The 27,793-nt window shown below is 40.8% G+C and overlaps 1 protein-coding gene, 1 long non-coding RNA gene and 1 pseudogene across 9 annotated transcripts in view; 2 read left to right on the top strand and 1 right to left on the bottom strand.

The window, feature by feature from the left end:
- The window catches only part of LOC118590904, an 83,647-nt gene extending 58,585 nt beyond the window's left edge, over positions 1–25,062 (top strand). Inside the window, exons 1-3 of one of the 3 annotated variants that reach the window (XR_004945871.1) lie at positions 10,626–10,658; positions 21,662–21,803; positions 23,975–25,062. This is a non-coding gene — a long non-coding RNA (uncharacterized LOC118590904). Of the gene's footprint in view, positions 1–10,625; positions 10,659–18,478; positions 18,529–21,661; positions 21,804–23,974 lie in introns of those variants that run through there. The other 2 variants (XR_004945873.1, XR_004945872.1) reach the window with 2 other exon arrangements.
- Clybl (citramalyl-CoA lyase) overlaps positions 1–27,793 on the bottom strand; it is a 242,305-nt gene that overhangs the window by 14,262 nt on the left and 200,250 nt on the right. For 4 of the 6 annotated variants that reach the window (XM_036198728.1, XM_036198729.1, XM_036198726.1 and 1 more), the window contains exons 3-7: positions 18,633–18,821; positions 14,164–14,265; positions 12,275–12,368; positions 10,788–10,955; positions 6,085–6,209 (exon numbers count right to left, since the gene is read on the bottom strand). In XM_036198728.1, the coding sequence (XP_036054621.1) occupies positions 6,085–6,209; positions 10,788–10,955; positions 12,275–12,368; positions 14,164–14,265; positions 18,633–18,821 (678 nt within the window). Of the gene's footprint in view, positions 1–1,248; positions 1,345–6,084; positions 6,210–10,787; positions 10,956–12,274; positions 12,369–14,163; positions 14,266–18,632; positions 18,822–27,793 lie in introns of all 6 variants that reach the window. The other 2 variants (XM_036198724.1, XM_036198723.1) reach the window with 1 other exon arrangement.
- On the top strand, positions 2,231–2,327 carry LOC118591662 (annotated as a pseudogene).

Genomic DNA, 27,793 nt, shown 5'->3' with positions numbered 1-27,793 from the left:
CTCCAGCCTTACTAGAACCCTTTCGGATCTACCTTGGTTGTACAGAGCAGGTTTAGAGTGAATTGAGCCAATCAAAAGCCCTTCCGGGGCAGGGTGGATGGACAAGGTTGAGACAGGATTGGGAAGAAAAAGGCAGATCCATGTGGGATTTGACAGCAGGAAGGGTCCAGTGAACACCCGGAGTCCCTTCCTTCTTTCCTTGTTGATTCTTGCTCAAGGTCAGAAGAATGGGGTCTGTGTATAAATCTGAACTACCCCTATTCACATTTTGATTATAATGGGAATCTTTTAAGATTCTATCTGGGGTCTGAGGAGATGGCTCAGCAGGTAAGGTCTTTCCGCTAAGTATGAGGAATTGATTCCAGATCCCCAGAATCCAGGTAAAAACTGGGTGGGTGCTGTGGGCTCTGGTATCCCCAGTGCTGGGGAGACAGAGCTGGGAGGACAGGGGGCTGCTGGCCAGCTACTCTAGCAAAATGGCAAGCTCCAGGCTTAGTGAGAGAATACCTCTCAAAAAATAAGGTAGAGAATGAGAGAGGATGATGCTTGATACTGACCTCTGGCCTCTACATGTGCACACACTAGTGTGCACACCAGCACAATACACACACACACAGGCACATATCATACATATCATATCATACACACACACATACACATACCATATGCAGTCTGTCACTTGTGTCAGTATTCACTACTACCCAGCAGAAACCACGCTCACACTATTTTATTTAAGAACGGTGATCACAGCTTTATAACCACCTTGGATGTGAGTGATTTCCAAACATTATTTTGGGTTTCAAGTCTGAATATAAGCTATTTAAAAAAGCTTTCAGATGTAGGGGAAATAGAAATACAGAGTAAAGCTATCTTGATTGTACTTCAAGAATTGGCTTTAATGAATCATATTAAAAATGAAGCCAATAATTTAACGTTACCACACAACCTACAAAAAATGAAAATGAAAACTAAAACAAACAAAACAAAAATCCTCTTATCCCTTAATGTTGGATTGGCCATTTGCCTCTAAAAAACAAGACTAGTTCAGAGCAGCATGGGAATTCCACTACCATGCTTTAAATGCAGTTTCTTTTTTTAATTGTAATTTAGTGTGTATTAAATTTGTCATAAAGTCATCATTGGCACACTCAGATTCCCTAAGGGCTGGACTTCTTGAAGTGGATATTATACAGCATGTAGCTCTGAAAACTCTAAACGAACAGGCATACAAAGGGAAAAAGCAGTTACCAGGAATCGCAAGAGTACGTTTCTGCTCCATCTTTCATTTTCACCCGGATTCACTGGGTCCAGGTCGGATTGTTGTTCAGAAATAGATGGGAAAGGCTGTGGGTGGTGGGATGGGTGGCAGGGCGGGAATGGGGACACACTGTTATCTATTAGTGGTTCAATTCTTTCAGATGACAAAGACAACAAGCAAATCTTTAGATGGTTTATTGGATCTGTGTGAAAGCGTGGCAGTGGGCTTTCTGGCACTTGAACAAGTAGGAACAATATTTTTGGCTGGAGAGATTTCTCCCGAGTTCTCTCAGGGAGCCTTGGAGAGCACCATCTGGATTGAACAGTATTTCTTTTGTAAAGCCCACATTTGAAGCATCAAGGGAAGGTGTGGAGCTCGATACCTATGAAAAGCACTTGCTTTCCATAGTTGGAAGGGGATGATTTAGTACAGCTGGCAGTTTTGAGATAAAAGGAATCAGCCTCTCCTTTCTGCTTTCATAAGAGATTTCTTGTCATTGATATCCCCACATAGGAAGTGTTTATGAATGTCCGCTCATTAGTCTTCACTACCGCTCCTTTATGAGTGAGACAGGAATGTTGCACTTATGTGTGATATTTACAGTCCTTATGTCACTACTGACCTTGCCTTTGACCTTCATAATTGTTAGTGGGACCCAGACCTTGAATGAAAATCCCTCCCTCGGTACTTAGTCAGCTTGTGACACTGAAATGAATGAAAACCGCTAGAGATGTTCAAATAAAATCCTCCTAAACTGACATGATACACTCAGGGCAATGACGGGATTAAAGAGGGATTGCCTGGAAAACTGAACCAAACTCAGGTCTGCGCCAGATTCTGCAAGACTGTGTCTGTGTTAACAAAGGACCTCCGAACCTCATCAGACATGCTATGTGTATATTTATTTACTGGTCCTTCACACTTTTCACACTCGAGAGAAGTAGTGACTCCTAAGATTCCCTTTGATTGCACTTGCTCCAGCAGCACATACACTAAAATTGCAAAGATATAGAGATTAGCATTGCCCTCGCACAAAGATGACATGCATTCCATAGTTTTACAAGTTGAAAAAAAAGAATTCCTTTGATTAGTGATCATATAAAAAGCAATGAGCTGTTTCCTTGAGCTGTCATTTTTGTCTAATAGGCAATGAATGAGAAGGAAGACTTAGCAGCAACAAACATCATAATACAGATGTGAGAAATATGCAGGGTCAAATGTGCTTTTATATAGTGTATTTATATATGTATATGTCATAGGTGCTTAGTTCTGTGTAGTTAACAGTTTCTGTTAATCCCAACAATAACTATTGATTTGAGAAGTTTCCACTGTAATTATCCAGTTTTCACACTATGTAAAATTCTTAGTGGATTAAAAAAAATAAACAAGAAAGCCACGTTTCTTCATTAAACCAAAACTAAAATCCAGTTCTGAATGGAGAATTTCCAGATATTCTAAAAATCACCACTATGAAAAAGTGATTGATTTTATATAAAATGATTGACATATATGTGTGTGTGTGTGTGTATGATAGGTGAATAATTTTAAAGAAAATCTTTTATGTGTTTGAAGCAAGCCTTGTGAAAATGATTTATCTCAACTTAAATATTTTACAGACTAATTTGAAGCTAGAAGAACTGATGATGTGCAGGTTATCTCTCAGAATACATTTTTCTGGAGGGAAGGAAGGAGGAATCCGTGTGGTTAATAATGTGCATAAACACTTTGCAACTGATGTCAGTTGAATTACAATAGAGATCATGCTGAATAAGCTTTTTCTAATGGATTTTAATAAGAGGAACCAAACTAAGGTTCCAAATTTCAGCCTATTGCTTCCGTTTGTACTAACAGGAGGGCTCTGTCAGGTAAAACTGCTTCACTAACAGCTAATAATCATTATCTTTCTAAGGTAAATTGTTTTCCCCATGTTCTCATACTAAGTGCATTAGACTTAATTTCCATGGAACTTCTAATGGAAAAGAACCCTGAGTGGTCAAAGTCTGAGCCCCAACAACTCACCTGCCCAGGACATAGCCTTCCCGTGACTGTTGCCATTTACAGACGGGAAGACAAAGCAGGGCCTTCACTATTATTGTTTATCACATTAGAAAACATAAATGGCCCCATATTAACTGCCAACTTCAGCCACGCTTCCGTCTCCAGGCAGAAAGGACGTAATTGAAGATGGGGGTTAGAGAAAAGGCAAGGCTACATCACATTGCCTTCTTGGACTGTTTCTACTTAAAGGAATTAATTAAATGAAATTTTCATCAGAGGAGAGGGATGAGGCCTCAGGGAAATTCGTGAGCACCTCACCAGGATGCAAGCCATTTCCCATCCTTGGGAGTCATCTGTACTTTGGACAAAATATCCAGGGGTTCATATTTTTCATAAATGGCACACATTTGAACTAAAACAGATTAGATGTTTGTTGGAGGTGATACTTCCTACAACTGAGCACTTATTTATATAAGATCTCTGCCAAAAGAACCACACTATTTAAACCGCAAGAACCCGTCAAGATCCAGAGGTACCTACCTGCAGTCCCCGTGTCTGAGGCCAGCCAGTTTACAGACACAGTGAAAAAACCAGCTAGCTAGCTAAAATAACCATATGTCCCTACTGGAGGTCCCATTACTGGAGTCATTTAAACCTCGCTGGACAAAAAGCACTAGGGCCATTTGCTGTAGGAAACAAACCTCCACAAAGTGGACAGGGAAGAAATGACCTAATAGGTAATGCCCTCTGCTCCAATTTCTATGGTTCTGTGTTAAGAAAAGCTGGCCTGCCACACTGTTGTGAAAGCTTATGCCCCAATTACACCCCAACAAGAGGGCCACTTCTTATTTAGAGAATGAAAAGAAAAGAGCCCAGAACTTAACATTTGCGTTGCCATTATTACAGTCTTGGGCAGTTTTCCCTAAGGAATAACGTTTTCAAGATATACTGGAAAGGAGGGATTGTAGTTTCCATTCGGGAACTTAAATGGCAGGGTAGAAGCGTTTCTGGTCTGACTTGTGTTTGGGAGCTGGTGAAATGGAGGATAACCTTTCCTATCTGCTTGTAAGGCCAGGTATCTATGTGCCTTCAGCAGGGTTCAGGTAAAACAGTGTGCCTGGTTCATGGAGGCAGGACCACTCCACACTGGACCTGTCTGCCATCTTAAGGGAGCACATCCTGCCTCGGCTTCCTATTTAAAATAATTGCTTGTCGCTTGCACACTGTCAGCTGGCACAAGGCAGAAATGAGGGAAAAGATGTGTGTGTGTGTGTGTGTGTGTGTGTGTGTGTGTGTGTGTGTGTGTGTGAACATGCAGGTGTGTGTGAACCATGCACGTGTGTGGGAGGGAGATGGATGGAGTCATTTGCGTGTGTCAATGAAAGAGTGCACAGCTTTTCTTTCTATGTAAATATGTTTATTTACAGGCAAGCTTCATTTTGGGTTGAAACATATAAACAGAAATGAAATACAATGCCAACTTAAAATTATTTTTCGTGAAGTGCACAATATTTTTGATGGCCACCATTGACATGAAATGAAACAAACAAAATGCTATTTATCATAAAATTGGTTTCACGTCCAAATGTAAGGTCCTGTGTTCCTATGTAGATCTTTTGGCTTTGTATATTAAGTGTGAATCTGTACAAACGTCAGTCTGTGTGTATGTGTGTTGGGGGAAGGTGAGTTGGGAATATGCCTGTTCATGACTGAAGGCAGACATCTATAGGGAACGACCTACTTAATATTGTTACCCACTTGTACAAGTCTTGAGATTTTCAGGTGTCCTTCGTACCGGGGAATGTGCGAAGGACATTTCTCACGTGACTGTCACAGGTCCACCATTGGAAACCAGCTCTTCTCTGCTGTCTTTTTATTTATGTGCTCGTTTTCACAAGCGTGAGTATTTAACACTGAGGACTTTAATAAGCTTTTGACAGTCTTTCTTTCCTAAGTAATTCTGCATAGAAGGCACAACAACTCCATTCCTTCGGGAAGGCATGGGCTGAGGTGAGAGATTATCTCTGGGTTCGATTTATAAATGCAACTCTCCCCCACCCCTCTGAAAAAGAGGCAAACGGTATTACTGCAAATAACCTTTAAGATAATTAACCGACAAAGCCGCAAGTAGCGTAATCTTCCTTCGGGCGACACCTAATTTAAGTGTTACTGGCACAAAGTGGAGACAGATTGTGCATTACCACCGCAATATTTACATAGCGGAAACCCACAGAGCGGGAAACGCCGGGCTCAATGAAGCACTAAATTAGAACAACCGCACTCGGTGTTAATTTGCCTTCCATTCTTTCCAAATCTCAAGTCCAGAAATCGGTACAAATCCATCTACAACCTCTCACTCCTAAATGACTAAACCGGAGGAGATGTTAGTACCTTTTTTTTTTTTCTAATCCTCCTCCCCAATTAAAATAACTTGAAATTTATTTCTTTTCTCTACAAGAACCATGGGGTAAACTCTGTTTATTTCATGATGATGCACACTCACTTTGATCCAAAATTATTTTCAGGCAAGCGCTGCTTTGAGGATGACACAGGAGGAAGTAGCAAGACCTACTTTCCCAAGGCTGCCAACACAGCTTACAGAAAAGGTACAATGAGAGAGGAGAACAGATCAGTGAGATATTCAGGCAAAGGGATGGGTATCTACCTTCAGGGATTTTCTCTGTAATAAATCTTACTTCCATTTCACATTTCCCCTTTCTTCTGCCAAATGCAATGAGTTTTCCCTAAGCATTCAAAGGCTTTTTCTTTTTTCTCATCCTTGCCCATTTTAAACTCCAGCGTCACTGAGGCATTGACAAAACATTTACCTTTCCCAGCTGCTGATGCTCTCTGAAGGCGGTGATCAGTTCTTCGGCCCACTGAATTTTTTCCAGGGTCGGAGTAAACTGCTCCTGTACCACAGCGATCTGGTTGGGGTGGATCACCTGTTTACCTGTAAGAAGAGTAATGCACTGGAGGCTCCGGGACGGATGAACACCACACACAAACCCAGTGCACCAAGCTGGGGACATCCCTGGATGCCTCACAGAGTGGGTGCTGAAGAACTAAACAGTACAAAATAAAACCCAAAATCAGACAGGCTTTTCCAGAAAATCACCTAAGAACAAATACAAGTATGGGAATAACCACAGTCTAGATTCCTAGAAGTGCCATTTCAGAGTAGAAAATCTCTCATTTTTAGTTACAGGTGGCCAGACGAGGCAGCTTACTGAATAACTATTTTGCCTGGGATTTTAACTGGAGAATATCTGTAAATTATCCATTATTTTGAGTTAAAGGTTGAATGAAATTAACTGAGAATTCTCTCAAATTATGTAAGCTGTCTTCTGCTTGTTTAGAGGATTGTGCTGTTTCCTATAGTTCTTATACCAGTGGCATGCAGATTGTTAAGCCCACTACAGATGTTATGACCATATTAATACCAAACACTATCTTACAATGATATATTTAATTTGTTTTCTTTTAAGCATGTCATTTTTACATGCAATTTCAATGAGAAGATGTCTAGAGTTATAAAAATAAAAGGTAGATTTGAATATTGTGGCATCTAAATTACTTTATTTAAAAATTATTAAATATAATTTATATTACAGAAAATTTACCTATCTAAAAATATATTCAGATCTTCCTTTTTTTCTTATAGTATGAGTTGGTTTGTCTTCAAACTACAAGAAATCATAACTATGCAGAAATACTTTAAAAAGAATCTGATTCTTTTTGAAGTTTAAGGATTTTAAATAAAAGCATCATCTATACACAGACCTCAAAGGATTCTAAACAATTATAACACTGTTTTTTTTAACAATTGAGGAAGTATGGTATTTAATTGGGTCATTAATAAAATGCAATATAATTTAATGTCACAATGATGAGATTATATTATATTACATGATAAAGTTATGAACATAAATTGCCTCTTTAAAACTGATATACACTTAATGGCTGCTAACTATATTTGTTGCTACATTAATTTGCTTTGCTTTTGAAACAGTTGTTTCAATATTTAACCACTACAAATTACAGTCCAGATGTTTCATAAAAAAACTGTTTCTGTAACTATCCTTATTCTGTTTCACTAGATAAAGAAACAATGTTTGTAAAAACAGTAAAATTTTTTGGTAGTGTTTCAAGAAAAGTTTAGGTGAATAGATAATACTTTTTAGACCCTGGCATAGTTAAGACATTCTGTATTATCATTCCATTCCTGTCGGTAAGTTAACGGGAAAATGTCAAGAATCTACAAAAAGAAAGGCACTTCAAACTATTTGAAGACTAATTTTTGGAGACAAATAGTAAGAGCTACAAATGTGAACTCTTTTCAAATAGTAGGTATTAATTCCACATTTAATTAATTTAATAGTTGTAATAATATTATTTAAAAAGCTTGTCAGTACCTAATAGTCATTTCCTGATTGCTAGCCCTGGATTTATAATTTATGTACATAATTTACACCACTGTGCAAAAAGGCAGATTTCACGGAAACTTTTGGTACAGGCACTGAAATGTGAGGAGGAGATATAACTAACTAGCTCGATTCTTGTGAAATCCCCCGACAGCTCTGAAGTACCCATGTTTTAGGAAGAGGCCACTATTAAGATGTATATTGGGTTTTTTAAATCTACATATACTCTCATGCCAAGGACTCTTTTGCCACTATATACATTCTAATGACTGTGTAACAGGCTTTACTGCCGTGTGGGAACGAAGAAAATATTTTATCCAGAAGGCTCGTTATTGACAAGTTACCGAGAGGGTGCAAAATTGGATGGCATTAAAATTTATGACCGTGAGATCCTTTTTACAGGACCACTTGATACATCTTGCTTTAAATCAATACCTGCCAAGCCTTTTCGGTAGCTGTGTGATGGTGTCATTTCTGTCTTCTACAAAAGACTGCAAAAAAAAAAAAAAAAAAAAAAAAGGAAAAGAAAAAAAGAAAACCTATATTGCTTTTCATATTTATAGTCTTGCCTCCCAGCGTGCTGTGCCGTAGTAACTGAAATGGCTGAAGGAGCGGGAAAAGCTTTCTCCCGAGTCTTACTTAGTTTGGGTGACTTTCTATTATTTAAAAAAAAAAAAAAAAATCCTAAAGTTAATGACTCTGTACACAGTCAAAGGATTGATTTTAGATCAGTCAGTGTGAGTGGGGGCCCCCTGTAGTAACGATGGCAAAAAAAAAAAAACAAAATAAAAATAAACAAATAAATAAATAAACCCCCCAAACTATAGTCCACTGTTTTGTGTGATGATAACTCTTTTTGGAGGGAGGACATGGGAGAAATGATATAATTTTATTATATTCTCACAAAATAAAACTAAATATGTGTACATACACATTAAATTTTTGTTTTGAAGAATAGGCAACCCAGTCTCTATCAGTGTTACAAGTAACACACACTTTCATTGATTTTTAAGCCCTCTGACCACCTGCTTCAGACAAGTATTGTACAGTTGGTAACAATATTTTGTCTTCTCCCCTCTCTCCCTCTCATCTTCTGGTTCCTCTTTCACTTTCTTAGAACAAGGCTTAAGGTATCACAATTGAATTCCAAAAACTAGTACTCTAAGATAATGAATAGCATAAAATACTCAGGGAGAGCGTGAGTTAAAAAGATGTTATACACAGTCTCTTTTGACCACCTTTTATTAGTATGAAGAAATAAAACTGGCAGCAAAGACCTTCTCTCTCAAAATCAGTAAGTATGTATGACGTGTAGCCCCCAGCCCACAGCTCTGTTACCTGGATGCACAATGGGCACTGTGTCCTCGGTACCTCCCCACACCCTGGCCTCTGTCTTCCTGAGATTCAATGCTCCCCATTGGGCAGAAACAATAGTGCCCAGTCCATAAGTTCTTCGTGCTGAGCTGGGCACAGTCTAGACATTTAAACCGGATTTGAAATAGCTTGTCCTTTGAGATTGAATTGGGGACCAATTTAATTCAGTTCTGTATCTTGAGAAACCTTTGAGCCTCAGAGGAAGCTGGAAAAACATCAACCCAAAAACATGAAGGGCTGGTGGCTGAGGCCAGGGTTCTCTTTCCTATTGAATTAGTTCCCACTTCAGAGCAACATCTGGCTGCCTGGCAGCCAATGCCACATGTTATAGGCCAACAACATCAGGGTCTATTAGATAGATTTCATGGAGTTTGTTTCCCAGGTTTCCAATTTGGGCCACATCCTAACTGGCCACTGGAAGAAGGCAAGTCAGGTATGCCCCATGCACTGATCAGCAGGGAGATTCCTTTCTCTCTCAGTACCTGTTAAATATCAGAAGAAACTAGTAATAGTTCAAATAATTGAACAACATTTCTATGCATGGGATCATATGTTTTTAAGCTTAAAAAATTAGGCACTCAGGTTTATTTTAGTGCTCTGCTATATACAGGGTCATTTCATTCTAAAATTACTGTACTATTGCTTCAGCCTTTCCATTTTGTTTCAGGGTAAGTCATCCTCTGCTAACATACTTTTTTCATTTCAAGGTACTTTATGAGACTTTCAGTTAAATTCTGATGAGGTATAGTATCAAAATATTTTTTTAAAGGGATAACATCCTTTTCTCGTTCCTCCCTCCCTCCCTCTCTCCCTCCCTCCCTCCCTTCCTTCCTTCCTTCCTTCCTTCCTTCCTTCCTTCCTTCCTTCCCTCCTCCTTGCTGGGTATATTTATAGCTATCAATCTTAGCACTTTAATCATACAGATAAACAAGAGAGAGAGAGAATACTTTGTGTGTGTGTGTGTGTGTGTGTGTGTGTGTGTGTGTGTGTGTGTACAATCACATGCACATTCTATGCAACTGCACAGGATTATTTATGCACAAGCGTCTATTAAGGTTTTCAAAAGACAGAGTTCTGTTGCAAAACATGGTTTTCAGTTGGTCCCTGGACTCATGGGGACAGGAGTGATGAGCACATTGATGGCTGTCAGCTGCCTGCCTGTACCCCATACAGGCCTGTGAGGGACTCATGGCCCCAGTGCCAGCCAGTACCCATAGGTGTCGGCAAGTACACAGTCACTTATTGGGACATATAGAAGGGAAGAGGAGCTTTAAGTGGCCAAATAATTTTTTAAAAAAGTTATGAGTAAAAATTAAATCACAGGCAGTATCATCAATTAAAAAATTAATTAACACTTTAACTATTTTAGGAACATTTTCTTATATTTCATCAATCTAAATTATGACAGTTATTCACTCTGAAAGCCTCCCATAATAGCCTCATCCCTTGCCTGGGGTCAGCTCAAAATATACTGAAATTCTTAATAAGACAGAAAAAAAAAGTAACAAATGTAAAGAAAAAAAATTCAAAATACAAAGTGTTATGTTTTGTAATTTGCAGAGACAGAAAAAAGAAGAGAGAGAGAAAACCACCCACTAACCCAGGTAATAATCATGTGCCTTCTGCTCTATGCAGCTATCTCATGTTACAGGTCATGGGGTGAGTAGATGTCTTTTTTTTCTGGGATGCCTGCTAGTGCACAACACTTTTTAAGGCAGCACCAGGAACCGTACCAGTGAAGCCCATGGCAGCGGCTTCTCTTGACTGTTTGAGAAGACCGTCTCCATCCCGGAAATCAATGTATACAAGATCTATGGCTTGTAGGCCAAAGGCCTTTGCTACGACGACAATCTTCTGTCGGGCGTAGAGGATGTCCTGGGCGTCCCTACTGCTTGTCGCACCTGGAAGTGGGGTGTGCATAGACAAGTGAGACTCTGATCTTGGAAACCAAACCAGACACACACTATAGAAACCAGCTTATAAGGACACATATGTCTCCCTGAGAACTGCACCCCAGAAAAGCAACTATTCAAATACACAGGGAGACAGGTATATGGGGAAGAAATATTGAACGGCACGTGTGTCTAGTGAACTGGCACATTTTTTCAATATAATCGCCTGTCCATGCATCAGGGAAAGGCCCCTCCTCCGTTCCAGGAGGAGGAAGTGGGGTCACAGCGGCCTGACTTTCCTCTTTTGTGTTATCACTTGGAGAGTGTCAGTCCAAAGAGAGCATTACAAGTGTCCAGGAGACTGTGTGGGAGATAGTTCACTTCTTAGGAATGGTATGTACTGTCTTGTCACATCCATTCTCAAAGACGTCCTGAGCCTGTGCTCTGGGTTTGGCTGGGTACTTGAGAAAGGAGAAAGACTCTCATTTTGGGAGAGGCAGAAAGTACCTTAGCTGTGGGACACATGAAGGTCTCCTGAGAAGATGTGCACCAAAATAAAACTTTCTTTTTCACCCTGAGAGAAGGGGGTGTGTCGCTGCTTAAACTTGGGCTACAATAGTAGGAAAAGTGTCCCCAGACCCCTGGGATGTGGGTCTGAAAATACTTTCTGTGACCTCGGCCTTCAGTCTCCAACCATAGGAGCACCCAGAGCAGAGTGCAGCAGACTCAGGGGAGGAGCGCATCAGTGTTATCCCAGGCCGGTGAATTCCTAATAATAATGTTCTGAAATATATGCTAAGGCAAATTTATAGTCTATTTAAAAAGCAATTGCCTACTACATTTAATGCAGAAAACACTGTACTGGGGCCAATCTTATAGCCCTCTAACATTCTGTTTGGAGGCCCAGGTATTGGACTGATGTGAGGACAAAATATTTAAGCCAGCATCAGGCTGTTTATGTAATATGTTAGCAGAAGCCAAGTAGAACCTGTATGTTCTTGAGCATCCTAAGACTGCAAGAGGCTTTATTAGTTATTTTATAAATGAGCAGAAGTAATAATTCAGGACTCTGAAAGCAGGAAATGGAGCCTGAAATTATCAGGAAGTAGTGGTCAGTTAGTTGTCATGAAAAGCCATGGTCAGGGCATTGTTATGTAAATGTCCCTTTGTGAGGGGGCAAAGAAAAAATACACACATATACATACACACACAGGGTGAGGGGGTGGTAGAGGGAGAGGGAGACAGAGACAGAGAGAGAGAGAGAGAGAGAGACAGAGAGACAGAGAGACAGAGAGAGAGACAGAGAGAGACAGAGAGATCTTTGACACCTATGCTGGCTCTAAAATCTTCTCCTCCAAAAACAACCGCATCTAGGAAAAGACCCACTTGAGGCCCAGTCTTCAGTGTTTCTTCACACACTGCCTGGAAAACAGCAGAAAAGAGTCTCAGAGACTGGGAGCCAGTGTATTAATGATAGGAAAGATTCAGATGCTAACATGCTTTGGCTGAAACAAACTGAGCCCTTCCCCAAAGCATTTAATGTTCTCCAGATAAGCACCCCACACACATTTGCTTTGCCTGGTGTTTTCATTCATATAGCCACCATTAGTTATCATACAGCCATAATGTTCAAATTAAAGGCCACTCAATTTTCTACAACTTGGGTGAACATTTTTTTAGCTTCTTTTATAAGTAATTTATGTCTCTTCAGAATTTGTTTTTGTTTTAAGAGACTCTTAAATAATAAACATAAAGCCGCAGGAGAGGAGGAAAGAATTTTTGAAATCAAACTAATTGGATTATTTGCATTAGCATCAAGTAAAATGGTTTCAGGCTTAAAGTCAGGCAATGCAAAACCTACAGCTTCGAATGGGAAATAAAAATGTTCTGAGTCACCCAGGGCGTGTGAACAAAGCAACTCTGACATGTCCAAATGAAAGTAAAGACGAATCACGTTTGCTGTAGACGAACCTGGGAGTCTTGGTGCTCTAATGTGCCAACATTGGTGTGGACAGGAACAGAAGGAAGGAAGTGGTGGGGATACTGTTGATTAATTTTAGGCATTATGGGAGCTCCTAAATACATTACTGAATAAAATGGCAAAATAGTGCTTTAAAATTAAATCACTGTATGTATCTGATTCCAGCTCAGGGATGTGCTTATGATGATGTTCCAGGGATGCTATGGTGGGCTGTAGCACTTTGTGGTTATTTGTATAAAGGAGTTAGTCATGAGTCAGGCTTGAAGCAGGCCCCAAACTTTGCACTCGACCCTTCTGCTCAGTCCTCCAGCTCTGTAAAGCTCCCCTGAGCATTTGCTTGTACGTTCTGCATCTCAGGTCACCTAACTTTTGTTAGTGATTTTTTTCTCCTGCCCTCTGGAGTGGAAGAGAATAAAACAAAATTTAAAAAAAAAAACAACAAAAAAACAAAAACAACAACACTGAGGACTAGAATGTTTGAGAAGAGGGTACAGGGGGTGCTAGACAGTTATTCAAAGGTCAGGTGGAACGGGAGACACATTCTGGGAAATGGTACAAAGGCCAATGGATCAGGGAGGACAAAAAGCTGGCTATGAATCTGGTAAGGCAGATAGTTTAATGCAGCCACACAGCTACACAGTGCCTGAATATTGGCTCAGCTAATCTATTTAAATGTGTGTTGGGAAACACTTTATGTTTGAAACTGACAAATTGAAACAAGAGACTAGAAATTATTTATATATGTGAACTATAAACAATAATCTTATCTGTTAGGGATTACAGATAATAATACCACAGAAAAGCCAGGCCATTTGCAGATGGAAAACAATTTGTAGGAAAAACAATTCAAATTTAATTCATAAAGGTGACAAAATAAAATTTCCATGTACATTTAATCTATCCATGTACTAATTCAAAGCATATTATTTATTCTGTGATTTTATATTTATGTATACTACAGGAACATATAGATGTTTTGTTTAGATATTTGAGACTGAGAAGGCCTTCTTTTAAAATTAGTTTCTTTGTCTTCCAAGATATTGACAATCCAAGATAATGTATTTTAGAGTAGGATGGATAAGACAGGGTTTAAATATCTTACTTTGTTTATAAATCTTTCTTTAAAAAATGTTTTTAAGTAGATGCTCAAATTAAAAAAACAAACAAACCCAGAAGTTCTCTTTAGGTAATTAAAATAAAATACTAACTTACACAACCACATTATGGCTTTCTTACCTTAAAATTGAGCAAACCCATTGCAGTTTCCACAAAGGGGATTAAATTCATTGGTTGTTCAAGTTTTCGGCCTTTTAAGTGGAATGAAAATTTGTCTGAAAACTAAAATCAGAAGTGTCATAGGTGATTAGCGACAAAAACTTATGTTCAACCCCTGAAATGCAGACACAGGAGCAGGGCTGAAGTCTCTGACCTGAGGAAGTAATACCCCAGCCCCTTCATCCACACAAAGGAATGGGGAGCGGAAGAAAGGAAAAGCAAAGAAAACTAAAGGTAACAAAGTTCCCCCAAACCAGGGTGAAATCTCAAACACCACAGTTCGTTTTCCTCCAAAGGAAATAATTTGAGGCCTAGGAGTTGGAAGGGAGGAGAGATCCCAGATCTAAATGTTTCCCTGGCAAACATATTTACTCAGGACCCCTCACCCTCTCTTCTCCGTCCAGTGCAAATGGCAGGCAGGCGTTCAGAACAAAGCAGGGGTCTTTACCTGCCCTTCTGGGTTTGTTTCGGACCCAACACGACACATGTGCAGCTGTCCGTCCCCTGCTACATATGTAGAATCTATATTATTCGTTATAGTGCCACCACCCTTTGTTCGGGAGGGTTTTCTTCATAATTTTTTTTAAGCTTACCTAGGAAGACCTTAAAAAGGAAGTTTAATTCTTTGAAGACCAAAGCTTGCCAATTTTTTCCATGAGACCAGTTCACAGCTAGCTCTGTGCTGCCAGTGGGGTAGCCCAAATTCCAAAATCTATCATCTGGAAACATACAAAAGCTCTTGCAGATCCCCCACACCCCCCGCTTCAAAAAAGGGGGGGAGCCCCACAATCTAAATTGTAAATCTATTATGTCTATCTAGATCTAATAAGATGTGGGAAGATAAAAAAAAAAGAAAAGAAAAGAAACACAGGTATAATGAAGATATTTTTGTAAATAAAGTTGAAAACATATATATCCATGTAAATTTAAGGAATATTCAGCCATTAATGGATATCAAAGGAAAAGGGAATTTTAATCATCTCTCCATTCAGTCTCAGTTGGGTAAATCATATCTAAGAGATTTGCATAAATATAAACCATCAAAGACTTTTCATCTTCAAAGGGGGTTTCAAGACCCTATAAGCTTTGTACTGTAATCATCACAGGTCACCACCCTGCAGGAATAAGGCTGCTATGGCAACATAAAAAACTAATGCTTAAGGCTTAGCATAATATTCTCACTAATAGAAAGGAAACTCATTTTAAAAGCTGGCAGCCTATTTACCAGAGGCAGGATTAAAGGTGTTATTTCCCCTTTACCTGCCCCTCCTTGCCTGTGCGCCCCCCCTAAAAAAACCTAATCACTGGGATCTTTAAAAAGCTTTTGAGCGATTTGCAGTAACTTTACAATTAGGCTAAAATAAATCACAGCTTTCAGTAATGAAGAATGATCCCGCCGTTCGCTGCCCCTCCCTCTCAGACGGCGTCAGCATCACCTCCTCAGTAACTTTCTGGGAAGGAATAACCCACCACAACAGCCAGGGTGAAGAGGAGGGTGAAGAGATGGGTCAGCCTGTACGGTACTAGATGCAGGGAAAATAAAACATAGTTTATGTCACAATTAAACTTAAAAACAAGTAAATACTGGTGGCTTTAATACAAAGCTATGGATTTTCTTTCCTCATTTAAAAAAAAAGAGGAAGAAGAAGAAAGAAAACCCCCAAGGCTACTGGTACCATTCTCTGTGATAGTCATTATAACTACAAAAATCCGTAAAGTCTACAACTAGGTAAATCTTCTACAACATATCCCCGTTCTTAATGAACAAAACCTCTAATGCCTTTTGCTTTATAGCCAATAGGGCATTTAAAAATTAAATATGTTAGCCCCTCCCCTTTCCCCATCCCCTTCTTTCTTAAAAAATTGCATTAAGTACTAACACAAAAGGTAACTAGTGGAGAAGTTTCAATTAATTTTTTCAAAAGGAGACGATTAAATGTTTCCGGCCTGGTAAAGTGTTCATTTCATCGAGGTGGAGGGGACTGCGGAGGGGGGCGTGAGGAAAAGAAGGGGGAAAATTACAAAGAGATTGGGGAGGAGATGAAGTAGCAGGGCTCAGCAATTCTTTCAATTCCAGTGCACACCCAATAGCGTGCTGGAAGAATGCACACTGTTGGGATTTGTGGGAGAATTGTCCCACGACAAAAGAGGCAGAGTTACGCTTGTTACGGCCCAATAAGCCGTGCCCGGCAGACAAGAGCCCACACTAACGACAAAAGGCGAGCAGGCGATTCTCACACAAAAGAAAACAAGCAAGCCCGTCTTTCAGTTGTGCATCAGGCTTGGGGTTTTACGCTCTGCATACATACAAACGGAGAGGAAAATAAACAGCCCCAAAGACTTCTGTTAACTACAAGTCCTATTTCGGTTTTAGAGTGTCCCTCACATCCAAGGATTTGAAACAGCACAGGAAGCTGTAGCTCAAGGTTGGGGTAGATCACCTCCATCTTAACTGAATGGTGACGCTGGTGTTAATAGGAATTAGCGATGGAACCATTGGGGAAGAGGACTTCAGAGTCCTCCATCAGCTTAATACTTATCTGTATGGGGTAGGAGCCCTCGGGACATTAATACTCTCTACACCCCTATCTCTCGAAGTAACTAAGGCTAACATTGGTGAGATCTCTGGTTTACTAAGCAAACACAAGCCCTCGGTAGATGCCAGATCTTTGAGACTGCTCCAATGCAGAGCTGTCAATGCAAATGCCATGGCATCTACATGTATAACAATTTTCAACCTTCTAGTAACTACAGTCCAAGAGTAAAGTGAAGAAGACAGATTTACTTCTCATATCTTATATTCAACTAATAGATCGCAAATATTATCACTGTAATATGGAATCAATATAAAAACTGAGATATTTTCCATTTTTCTTTCTCCACTTGGAAAGTATATAAACTCTCTTAACTCAGGCATGTGTGCATTTTACTCATTATAAGCACATCTCAATTTGTACAGGCCACATTTCAAATGCTCAGTAGCCACATGCGGCAGGTGACCCATGTATTCACAACAAAGATCCAGCGTATTCAGATGAATTAGAAAAGTGAGCAGTTGGGGCTGGAGAGAGGGCTCAGTGGTTAAGAGCACTGGTTGCTCTTCCAGAGGATCTGGGTTCAATTTCCAGCACCTACATGGCAGCTTACAACTGTCTGTAACTTCAGGGGGTCTGACATATTCATACAGACATACGTGCAGGCAGAACACCAATGATTATGAAATAAAAATAAATACATTATTAATTTTTTAAGTAAGCAGTTTTACCAGGTATGACAGCTACTCAGGGTATTGCTATGGCTGGATCCACAGCCCTCAAGATAATGAGATGTGGCTTTGAATGCCCCCACTGTCCATCAGTCTAGTTACTCCCAGAGGTTCTGCTCCAAGGAGTATAATAAAATGGCATTTTATTCAAGGGACTTGCAGGATAACAGTACTCCCTATTCAATTCCCTCTCCCCAAATCTCACAATTAAAACAATCATAGCACAATTGGGCCCATTTCAAAGTTTTCTTAAGTAATTTGACATGCCAACCACTTTACATTTCAGGCTTTTATTGGCTGAAAAGTCTGTCATGAAATGCAAACACACCTGACAGCAATTTAAAAAGGGTGCACCAGAGAGCTGCTCAGGAAATAATATCTGAGCTAATTAAAACCACAAGTTAAAAGCTTCCTGTTTCTTCCTCCAGCTGCCCTCAGGAGTGACCTTTTCCTTTTCTGCCTTGGCTCTTTGCTTCATATGCAGCTAGAGTTCCTCACTGTGTGTGATGGCTCCAGGAGAGCCTCAGCCACGACCATTTATGTCATGACTCTTCCGAGTACAAGCCCTGGCTTCCCAGGGACTGATGTGTGAGGACAACTGAGATAGCTGCTCTGACCACAAACCCAATCAGAAAGCAAAAGCAGTTTCCAAAGGAGAGCTCTTCTGGGAAACATGTTGGGGAAAGACAGATTATTCTTAGGGAAGGAAATGATTGATTGTATCACTTGCTTTTTACAATTCCTTCTTCTCTCCTTCTTTCTTGAGTAAGGATCTCATGTAGCCCAGGCTGGCCTCAAATGTGCTATGTACTTCAGGATGACCTTGAACTTCTGATCTTCCTGTCTCTATCTCCTGAGTGCTAGGGTTAAATGTATTTGTCACCACACCCACTATTACGTGATGCTGGGGTATCAAACCAGGGCCTTGTGCATGCCAGGCAAGCACTCTACCAACTGAGCTACAACCAGCCCCATTTTCTCCTCTTCTCTTCCTGTCTCTCTCTTTTCTCAAGGTACTGACTGAATCCAGGACCTGACACAGGACAAGCAATTGCTATTGGGTGAGCTATGTGTGTGCATTTCTAAACCAAAGCCATCCATACCCTCTCCTGGTGACTGACTCCTCAGCCTGCCTTCAACTGCAGAGCAAAGCACTATTACTTACCCACTGGATGTCCTCAGGACCTTCCACCTTTGGCAGCATCATACTAGAGGGAAGAACTTGGGCCTGCAGAATTGTCTCTAGGTCAGCTTCAGCCAGACCACTAGACACCGAGTTGATTCTCACACACTTTTCTGTTGGGCCCAGGTCAAAGTCTTCAAGAGTTCTTACTATTCTCAATCGAGCTTCATTCTGTAAATATTGAGAAAATGTGTCTCCTAAATTTATTCTTAACATTAAGTGAACAGTCACAGAACTCTGATGGACACTGATGAACACTGTAATTATAAAAATGTATTTTCTGCCCACAAAATGATATTGGAAATGAATCATCCAAACTCATAGGGGAGCCAACGATTTCTACATATCATTCAAGACTGCTGGAACACAATGGGGATATACCATTATGGATTCTGGTTGGTGTACCTCTGAATGGCAGAGTAATTTGTTCATTAGTGTGCTTTCCAATTGAGGAGGTAAAACAATTCATTGATTGGGCATTAACTGTGCACTAAGCATGGTCCTGAGTCTTTCCCACATTTCTTCATCTAATAAGTCTTAGAAACTGGATGCCATTGGAATTGTGGCAATGTCACCTGTTGGCATAGTCACATTAGGGAAAGGCAAGCATTCACTCTTCTGTTCCCCAGGTATCACACTTTTAAAAGAAATTCATCTTTTTATTTTATTTTTTGTGGCCAAGCTGCACCTTGACATTCAATTAAGAAGGGGTTCACAGGAATCTGATGCTCAGCACTTCATGAGAAGCTCCCCTAATTCAGATGGAAACAGTAATGTCACCAAGAAATCCCTTCATGGAGTGCTTGCAAATAGACTGTTTTCTTTGATTTGACAGTCTTTGCTGCAGTTATAAAAAGCTGAAAGCCACACTTGAATTATCCCAAGAAAAACTATACAAGACCAAATATGTTATATATTAGCTTTGAGTTGGAGGTGGGATGGGTGAGTGAAGAGTGAACACTAAAAGGTGGGGGTTGGTGCTGAGAGAAAGGAAGCTCTTAAGGCCATTAATTACTGACAATTGTAGTTTCAAAAATAAAGTCCTCCATCTTGCCAACAGCCCTCAACAAATTCTCACTGTCAGAAGAAACACTTATCAAAGGTAGTTTCATTTGGGAAGAATTTTTATTACACTAATAAAACTTTAAAGCATCTAACTACTGATGAATGCATTAAAAAAAGTCTTGTACCTGGAAGTACTGCTCAGTGGTTAAGAGCACTCACTACTCTTGCAGAGGACCCAGATTTAGTTCCCACACAGTGGCTTACAACTGTCTGGAACTCCAGTTCCAGGAGAGTGGTGCTTTCCGCTGGCCTCCATGGGCACTAGTCACAAACATGGTGCACATATATATGTACACATATACAACATCCAAGCACATAAGATAAAATTTTATAAATCTCTGGTAAAAAAACTAACAATATTCACCCATTTGAACAGCAACACATATCTGAGAAAAAAGCTCCCCAAAGCATAGATAACAATGAATTATTTGCTACAAGTAGTAAGCATGCTTTCAGCCCTAGCACTCAGGAGACAGAGGCAAGCAGATCACTGAGTTCGAGACCAGCTTGGTGCACATAGCAAGTTCCATGCTAGCAGCATTTCATGGTAAGAGCCTATTTAAAACAAACAAACAAACAAAATGATTAGATTATTTAAGCCAATATGAAGTCTAAATCCAGTCGAAGAGACAACCCAAGACACTTGATTTAAACCAGACATAAGTAAGAATGGGAATCAGGAAGGCTTCCAGTTGGGGCCTGAATTAAACAATGTGATGAAAGAATAGCTTAGAGTTATTAGGACACATGGAAACAGCACCCAAATTCAGTTTAGGATGTCTCTGTGCAAACTTGATTTACAGAGTGTTTGCTGTGAATAATTAGGCTGAATTTAGGCAAAAACAAGAGAAACCACTCCTCTTTGAATAATGACTTCAGTCCACACAATGCCATTATTTACCTTTTTAGATTTGTCTTTAATTATGTATATGTGTGTTGTAGGAAGTATGTATACACAAGTTCAGGTGCCCAAAGAGGTCAGAGGTATCAGACTCCCCTGAAGGTGGTTGTGAGCCACACTTGATGAGGGTAAGGGGAATCAAACTCAAGCCCTCTACAAGAGAAATATGAGCTCTTAACCTCTAAGCTACCTCTCCAGCCTACCCAAATTGTTTATTTCACAATGCAGATCCCACTTAGTCATCTACAATGCACGGTTGCTGCAGAAGTTAAGGAGAATGTACTGAAGACCAAGCATAGAAGTTAGCCCAACAGCAGGGTCAAAGGAGGGTTCCTCTGCTTTTAGTAGTGCCTGTTTTCAGATCCACAGCCTCAGAGAACCTAAAAACCAGGTCATGCTGCATGCACACAGCCTGGACAGTTACAAAGTCTGGATAGTCTGGGTTTGCAAACATTCCAACTTTTGGATTCTCACCCTATAACAAGGCAGCCTTGCAGAGGGGCCACTGAAACACTGACTGGGAAAATAAAAGGTAATTCTCTAGACTGTCTAGGGAAAAATTATTGTGTAGTCAAGCTGAGTGTGGTGGTGCACTCAGGAGGCTGAGAGAGGAGGATATCAAGTTTTAGGCCAGCCTGGTCTACATTGCAAGACCCTGTCTTTAAAAAGAAAAGACTGAATCAACATGTCTACTGAATATGTGTGCTTGATGATGCAGAATCCCTGGCAACTCCTTAAATTGCTTCTCTGGTGTCAAACAGAACCGGACCCTTAAGCTGTTTGGTTATTTCCTTTGGATTTGAAGAGAACTGTTTGTTCAGAGCTTGTGTTCCAAACATGTTTGTGATTTCCATCTGAAGTCAGATTGCCATGGTTTCCGCACATTCCGGCTGACTTAGTAAAACCCAATCCTTGTGAAATTGGCTGCAAATGAAGCACCTAATTCCAGTTTCTAGGCATAATCTGATTAGTCCTTTTCGTGTTATAATAATGAGCAGCGAGTGCTCAGCATTTTCTTCTTTTCCTTTTTGTCTTTTTGGCTCAGAATGAACACAGAGCTCTTTCCTGGCATCACAATGTACCTTTCCAAAGAGAGAGGATGGTGTCTGAGGTATATTGCCACACAACACCCTTATTAACAGGCTGCTGATTGCTACAATTTATATCAATGAAGAGCGATCCCTCTGGTACGTATCCCAAAATATCCAACAACCTTACTGAATTTACACCAACCAACAAGTGTGTGGATTTTTTTTTTTTGTTATTTTAATGGTGAAATATGTCACCATGCTACTAAATACACCCAAGCCATCTGTTGAGTTGCAAGGAAGGCAGCTTCTAAGAACAATTAGTGGTGTGTATTCTGTTAACGCTGTCCACCCAGTTTGAGGGGGACATTCTGCACGCTGTTCATTTGACTCCTCCCTACCATCTCTCCCATCTTCACTACCCCCTGCCCTTCAGACTTCTTGTTCTCCAGCCCTCCAGCTCCATCTTTAGGTGGGATAATAAGAGGTCTACAGGCGCCTGACATACTCTCTCAGTGGGGTGTTTAGAGTGACTTTCAGAAATTTTGAAAGGAACATGCTTTGCGGGGAAAGAATGTTATGGGGAAGTTGGTCTCATTGAGGATGAAGAGGGACTGCACTGCAAACAGAACAGCCTTGTTGGTGGGTCCTCATGGTGGGATGAACATGACCCTCTCAGATCTGACAAGCTTGAAAGCTGGATGATAGAATCAAGGCCTTTTATGAAAAGTCTCCTTAGATCTTGGAAGTGTTTGCTTACTCCCATTGAGTGTTTTGTACCATGTCTGGTTGCAGATTTCACGTGGGTTTCAGACAAGTTGGGATAGACCAGAATCTTCCAAAGCCCTTGTTCTGAAAGTGGCCTTCCCAAAGCTCCTGTAGCGGTCGATATTCCGTGCCACGGGCTATTTGGTGCAGTGGACCAGAGGCTAATAAAACTGTCCTTATGCATAAACCACAGTACTATGTGACTGTGTCTGGGCCAGGAACCAAGGCGTGCTATGATTTCAGAGCCTGGATTCCTGTCACCTGGGAGGAGACACGCTCCGGTGACGTAAGAAAGCAGATAAATCTACCATCCCCAAGACCGCAGCCTCCGAAATTAAGGGAGAAAAATCTGCGTGCAGTTGGTTCAGTTGGCACCCATTAAAGCTAATAACTAATCATTCTCGCAAGTTTCTAGCTCAGAACGATGAGATCTGTAAGGAAAACAACATCCGTCCACTTTTACACTCCAGTGGAAGGGGTGGTCCCTCGCGGCGGGGCGGCACAGTCTCGCCATCTGGAGAATAAATCGAGTGTGAAGTACAGTATAGTTTGGGACCAAGCTCCGTGGCGGCCGCTCAGCAGTCAGTTCATTAGCCCCAAACTTCCAGGGATTAGAGGGGCATCAATTCTACTGTCGGATAGGATGAGACAGACAGGGCACAGGATTCAAGAAGCATCGAGACATCCAGGAGGCCCCTCGGGTTTATTTATAGAATCACTAAGTATATACACACTCAAATAAGTACCTTAAACAACAGCATCATCAGTTCCCTAACACCTGAATGAACACCTTCCCTCTGTGCCCCCACCCCCCAAAAGCATGAAGTTAAAGGACACTGTTACCAGGACAGGGGAAAGCTTGCCTCCATCAGACGCTGAGATCTGGTAATTAAGAAATAGAAAGGGCCTTCTTGATTCAGGGGAGGTGTGCAACATTTGTAATTAAAAATATACATAAAATTAATATTTTCATTCCATAAAGACAAATGTCATGCTTTATGTTCCAAAGCCCTAGTAAATTCTACCTTTTATAGATTGGTCCATCTTAACCCATTTCCATTTCATCTCACTTGTAAAGTGAGGTCACAGGTGTGGACTCTTGCAAGTTTTAAGCATAAGGCCTTGATATCAGCATCTTTATATTAAATTTGTCAAGGTCAAGTTTAGCTTAAAACAAAGCCAAAAAAAAAAAAAAAGAAAAAGAAAAGAAAAGAAAAAGTTTGCGTGAACTGTTCCACCTAAAGACCTCGTTTTTCATCTGTTTTCTAAACATCCATAGAAATGCCTGTGACACAGAATAGGGTGTCATGTTGCATTTCTTTATTAGTGTTCAGAATTTATCATTACAGGGATCGCTAAGAGGGATGTAGTAACCAAATCGAAAAACATGTTCCCCGATTCTTGCAAACTGGCAGTGTGTTTCATTAGGCAAGAGACAGTGTTGGCATTTAATAAGGCATTAACTGTTCAAAATAATGAGTTTTGTTCTGACTTTTCAAATATGCACAGGACTTGCTTTGATCCTATGAATTTCTAGCTCATTGGTTTTTGTTGTTGTATAGAAAAGAAATCTTGGTTTGTTTCCTGAAAGAAAAAAGAAAAGAAAAGAAGAAAGGAAAGAAGGAACAGAGAAAAGAAAACCTCGAGTTGATAACTTTCAATGTCTTAACTGACTCAAACTTTCATGCCTTGGTTCATCCATAGCCTTCTACATGTCATCCCTGTTTACTCTGAAACCATAGATTTTGATACAGGAGAGTTTTTAATATGTTAATCATGAAAGATACATTAAAACAAGGGCTTATGGCAAAAAAAATTTACAAACCATCTTTCATTTCAAGGACTGAGAAGGCTCAGGAAACTTACAGCATGTAATTGGAATTTGTCATCTCAGAGATTTAATTGACTCTACATCAGACAAATACAACACATAAAACACAATGATGACATTCAAAACTCTATGAGAAGAATTTATTTTATGGTCTCCAAGCAATTAAAAACATTTCTAGCAGAGCCAGCAAGAGATGCTCTGCAGGCAAAGGCCCTGCTGCCAAGCTTGAGGACATGAACCTGATCCCCCAAACCACACAGTGGAAATGAATTGGCTCCTGAAGGTTGTCCTTCGACCATCACATAGCCAAGTAGCTCTGGCACGCACCCCTCCCCAAATATTTCCAATGTGAATGACACAGGCCTTTACATGTGTATCACATCAAGGATGTATATAGATTTCACCTAAAGAATAGAAAATGAACTATAAACAAATGTCCATCTCTAGTCAATGATAAGCATGCAGTAGGACTGAGGGAAGAGTGAGTGCGGCTGTCTGTAACTTACACTGAAATGAATTTCAAAAGATGAGTTGATGATATACAAGAGAACAGACCAATACAGATGAAGGCAGGCAGAATAACATGTTAGTGGGAAAATACAGTGGAGAATACTTGACATTCATTGTATACTCTTCCAAATTTTCTGATGTTCAAAATTCTGGTAATAAAATTAAGGAGAAAAAAAATCCTGAAAAGATTTCTAAAATGTTCATATTTGGAGGAGCTGGTCAATGACTGTATGTTTGTTAAAAACAAACAACAAAAAACCTCACAATTCTTCTTAACATTTGTGTATATTTGAGTATTCCCACAATAAAAAGTTTAAAAGCAGTAATTTTCACTTTGTTATTTGTAGGACACAATTTGTAGACAATAATTTGTGAGTTTTTGGTGGGTTCATTTTTTGTTTACTTGTTTTTTGGTGTTGTTGTTTTTTTGGTTTGTGTTTTCTTTTTGAAGATTTATTTAATGTGTACTACATAAATGTCTGGTGCTTTCAGAGGCCAGAAAGCAGCACTCAATCCCCTGTAATTGGAGTGTGGGTGATCATGGGCCACCATGTGGGTGCTGGGAAGCAAATCCAGGTCCTCTGCAAGAACAACAAGTGTCCCGAACCACTGAGCTGTGGTTCCAGCCCCTTGGTAATGCTTTAATAAGACAAAATTCACACAACATGTAACCCACCCCATTGTACTTTTTCTTCCTGCATGTTTGCTTTGTTCTGAAACTCAGAGACATGACATATGACCTTCTGTAATGGCTAAGTCTTTCACCTATGGTTATGTGTCAGGATTCACTCACGCTCTGTCATCCATCAATGCTTCTTCCTCTTTTACTGTCAAGCAACAGCCTGCCATGTGGATATGGCATATCATATTTGCCTGTCATCAGCTAATGAACATTTAGGTTGCTTTCTACTTTGGGGCTGTTATGGGACATGTTCTATGGACATTTGTGAACCCTTCCTCTTTATACGTTCATATACACTTCTTCTCTTGAATTTGTATTTAAAAGAAAGTGTGACTCCTGGGTCACATAGAAACTGTATGCTCAGCATTTTAAGGAACCATCAGCTGGTTCTCAAAGTAGCTACAGCAATTTAATATTCCCTGGCCAGTAGTATATGGCTAGAGATGAGGCCCATAGGATTAGAAGTGAAGTACAATTTAGTCAGGGGAACAAAACCTGCGACCCCCAGGCAGGCAGGGGTGGCCCTTCCCACAGAGCCCAAGAGGGGCAAGGGAAGCTGAGAAAGAGCTTGGAGCCTCTGAAAACCAAGAATTTCAATAGCAGCAGCAGCAGCAGAAGGAACACCCCTACCCCCAGGAAGGAGCCCAAATGGACAGATGGGATAGCTTCAAGAATACAGGCATTTGCCACTTACAAGCCTGATTATCTTAAGTTCAATTCCTAGAATCCACAGGGGAAGGAGAAAACTGACTCCTGAAAGCTGCGCTCTGACTTCCATGTGGGTGCTGTGGCTGGTGCCCACGGTCTCTCTCACACACACAAACACACACACACACACACACACACACACACACACACACACACACACACACACCAAATAGATGGCCCATAAATATGAAGGAAGTCAGGGGAGGAGAGCCCTGCTTAATGCCAGGTGGCTGGACAGAGAGTCTTCCAGAGCAGTGTCTTAGCCATGAGAGAGTTAGGGATACTCCACTGGAAAGAAGGCTCAAGAGCTGACAGGATCTGATTCACAGGTGGACCCTAAGGTCCCTCTGGACCAGGTGCCCTGTGCCCAGGACTGCATTTGGGGAGCATCTGTCCTTGGTCAGGGCCCTGCTCAGTCCCATCCACATTGAATCATCTTCCTTTGGGAAGGCCTCTAGGCCTAGAGCGACTCACTCCCACTTACCTTCTGTTTTGGAGACTCCAGTCCAGCCCACTGACGCAGCAGTGTGGGTGGCTAGCCACCTTCCTGAGCACACCTGCTAATTGGTCTCTCTCTACCCTGCTGCCCTTGGAGGACTGAGAAGGTGTCTCTTTTCCCCAACTGGTACAAAGTACAGCTGGGTTCAACTGCCCTCTCCCTCGCTTGGTATTTATATTTCACGACTTCTCTGGGTTAGAGGAGGTAATTAACTGTTTTGGTTTAAAAGCCCTCCTGCTGAGTCACAGTCTGCGTGGAAGAATCAAAGTAAACAAGCAAAAGGGAACAGTGTCATCAAAGGAGTCCGCACCTACCTTTCTTCATTACGAGAAGGAGAACGCACCGTGTGCCGCAGGTGCCGCAGATCACCGTTCAGGGCAGGATCCCGGTGCTTTCGTTCTTTTTAATGGTAAATCAAGAGTGATCGGTTCATAATTTAATGAGGCAGGTTTACCAAGGGTCCAAACATGCTGGAGATAACAGGCGCATCACCTGTGCCCTGCCTGAGCAGTTGTAAGTGATGCTGGCAACATGTTCTGTCAGGTGACCTCCTCGTGCTACACTGTGGGGGAAGGATTAAAAGTTTCCTCTTCATGTGAACATCAAGAACCAGTTATCTGGGCTGGGCACCATTTGATGGAATATTTGCCTAGCATGCTTGAGGACCTGGATTTGATTCCAACCTTCACAAACTGTGTATGGTGGGGCTCACGGGTAATCCTAGCTGTCAGGAGGTAGACAGGGAAGATCAGAAGTTCAAGGTCATCCTCAGCTATGCAGCAAGTTTCCTGCCAACTTGAGTTACATGAGGTTCTGGCTTTTTGTTTGTTTGTTTGTTTGTTTGTTTTAGGGTTTCTCTGTGTACCTCTGGCTGTCCTGGAACTCATTCTGTAGACCAACCTGGATTTGAACTTATAGAGATCCACCTGCCTCTGCCTGCTGAGTGCTGGTATTAAAGATGTGCACCACCACCACCCAGTTCGAGGCCAGCCTGGTCCTCACAGAAAAATCAACCAACAAACTAAATTTTAAAGTCTATTTATTATGATTGTGTGTGTGTGTGCATGATGGGGCGGCACACATGCCACAGCATGCACACTGGAGCTGTTTTTCCCCTTCCACCTCTAAGTAGTTCTGGGGGTTGAACTGAG

Source organism: Onychomys torridus, chromosome 9 (assembly GCF_903995425.1).
Source record: "Onychomys torridus chromosome 9, mOncTor1.1, whole genome shotgun sequence".
In the NCBI taxonomy this organism is placed as follows: Eukaryota; Metazoa; Chordata; class Mammalia; order Rodentia; family Cricetidae; genus Onychomys; species Onychomys torridus.
Note: the sequence above shows the minus strand (reverse complement) of the source record. Positions and strands in the feature narration are given on the sequence as shown.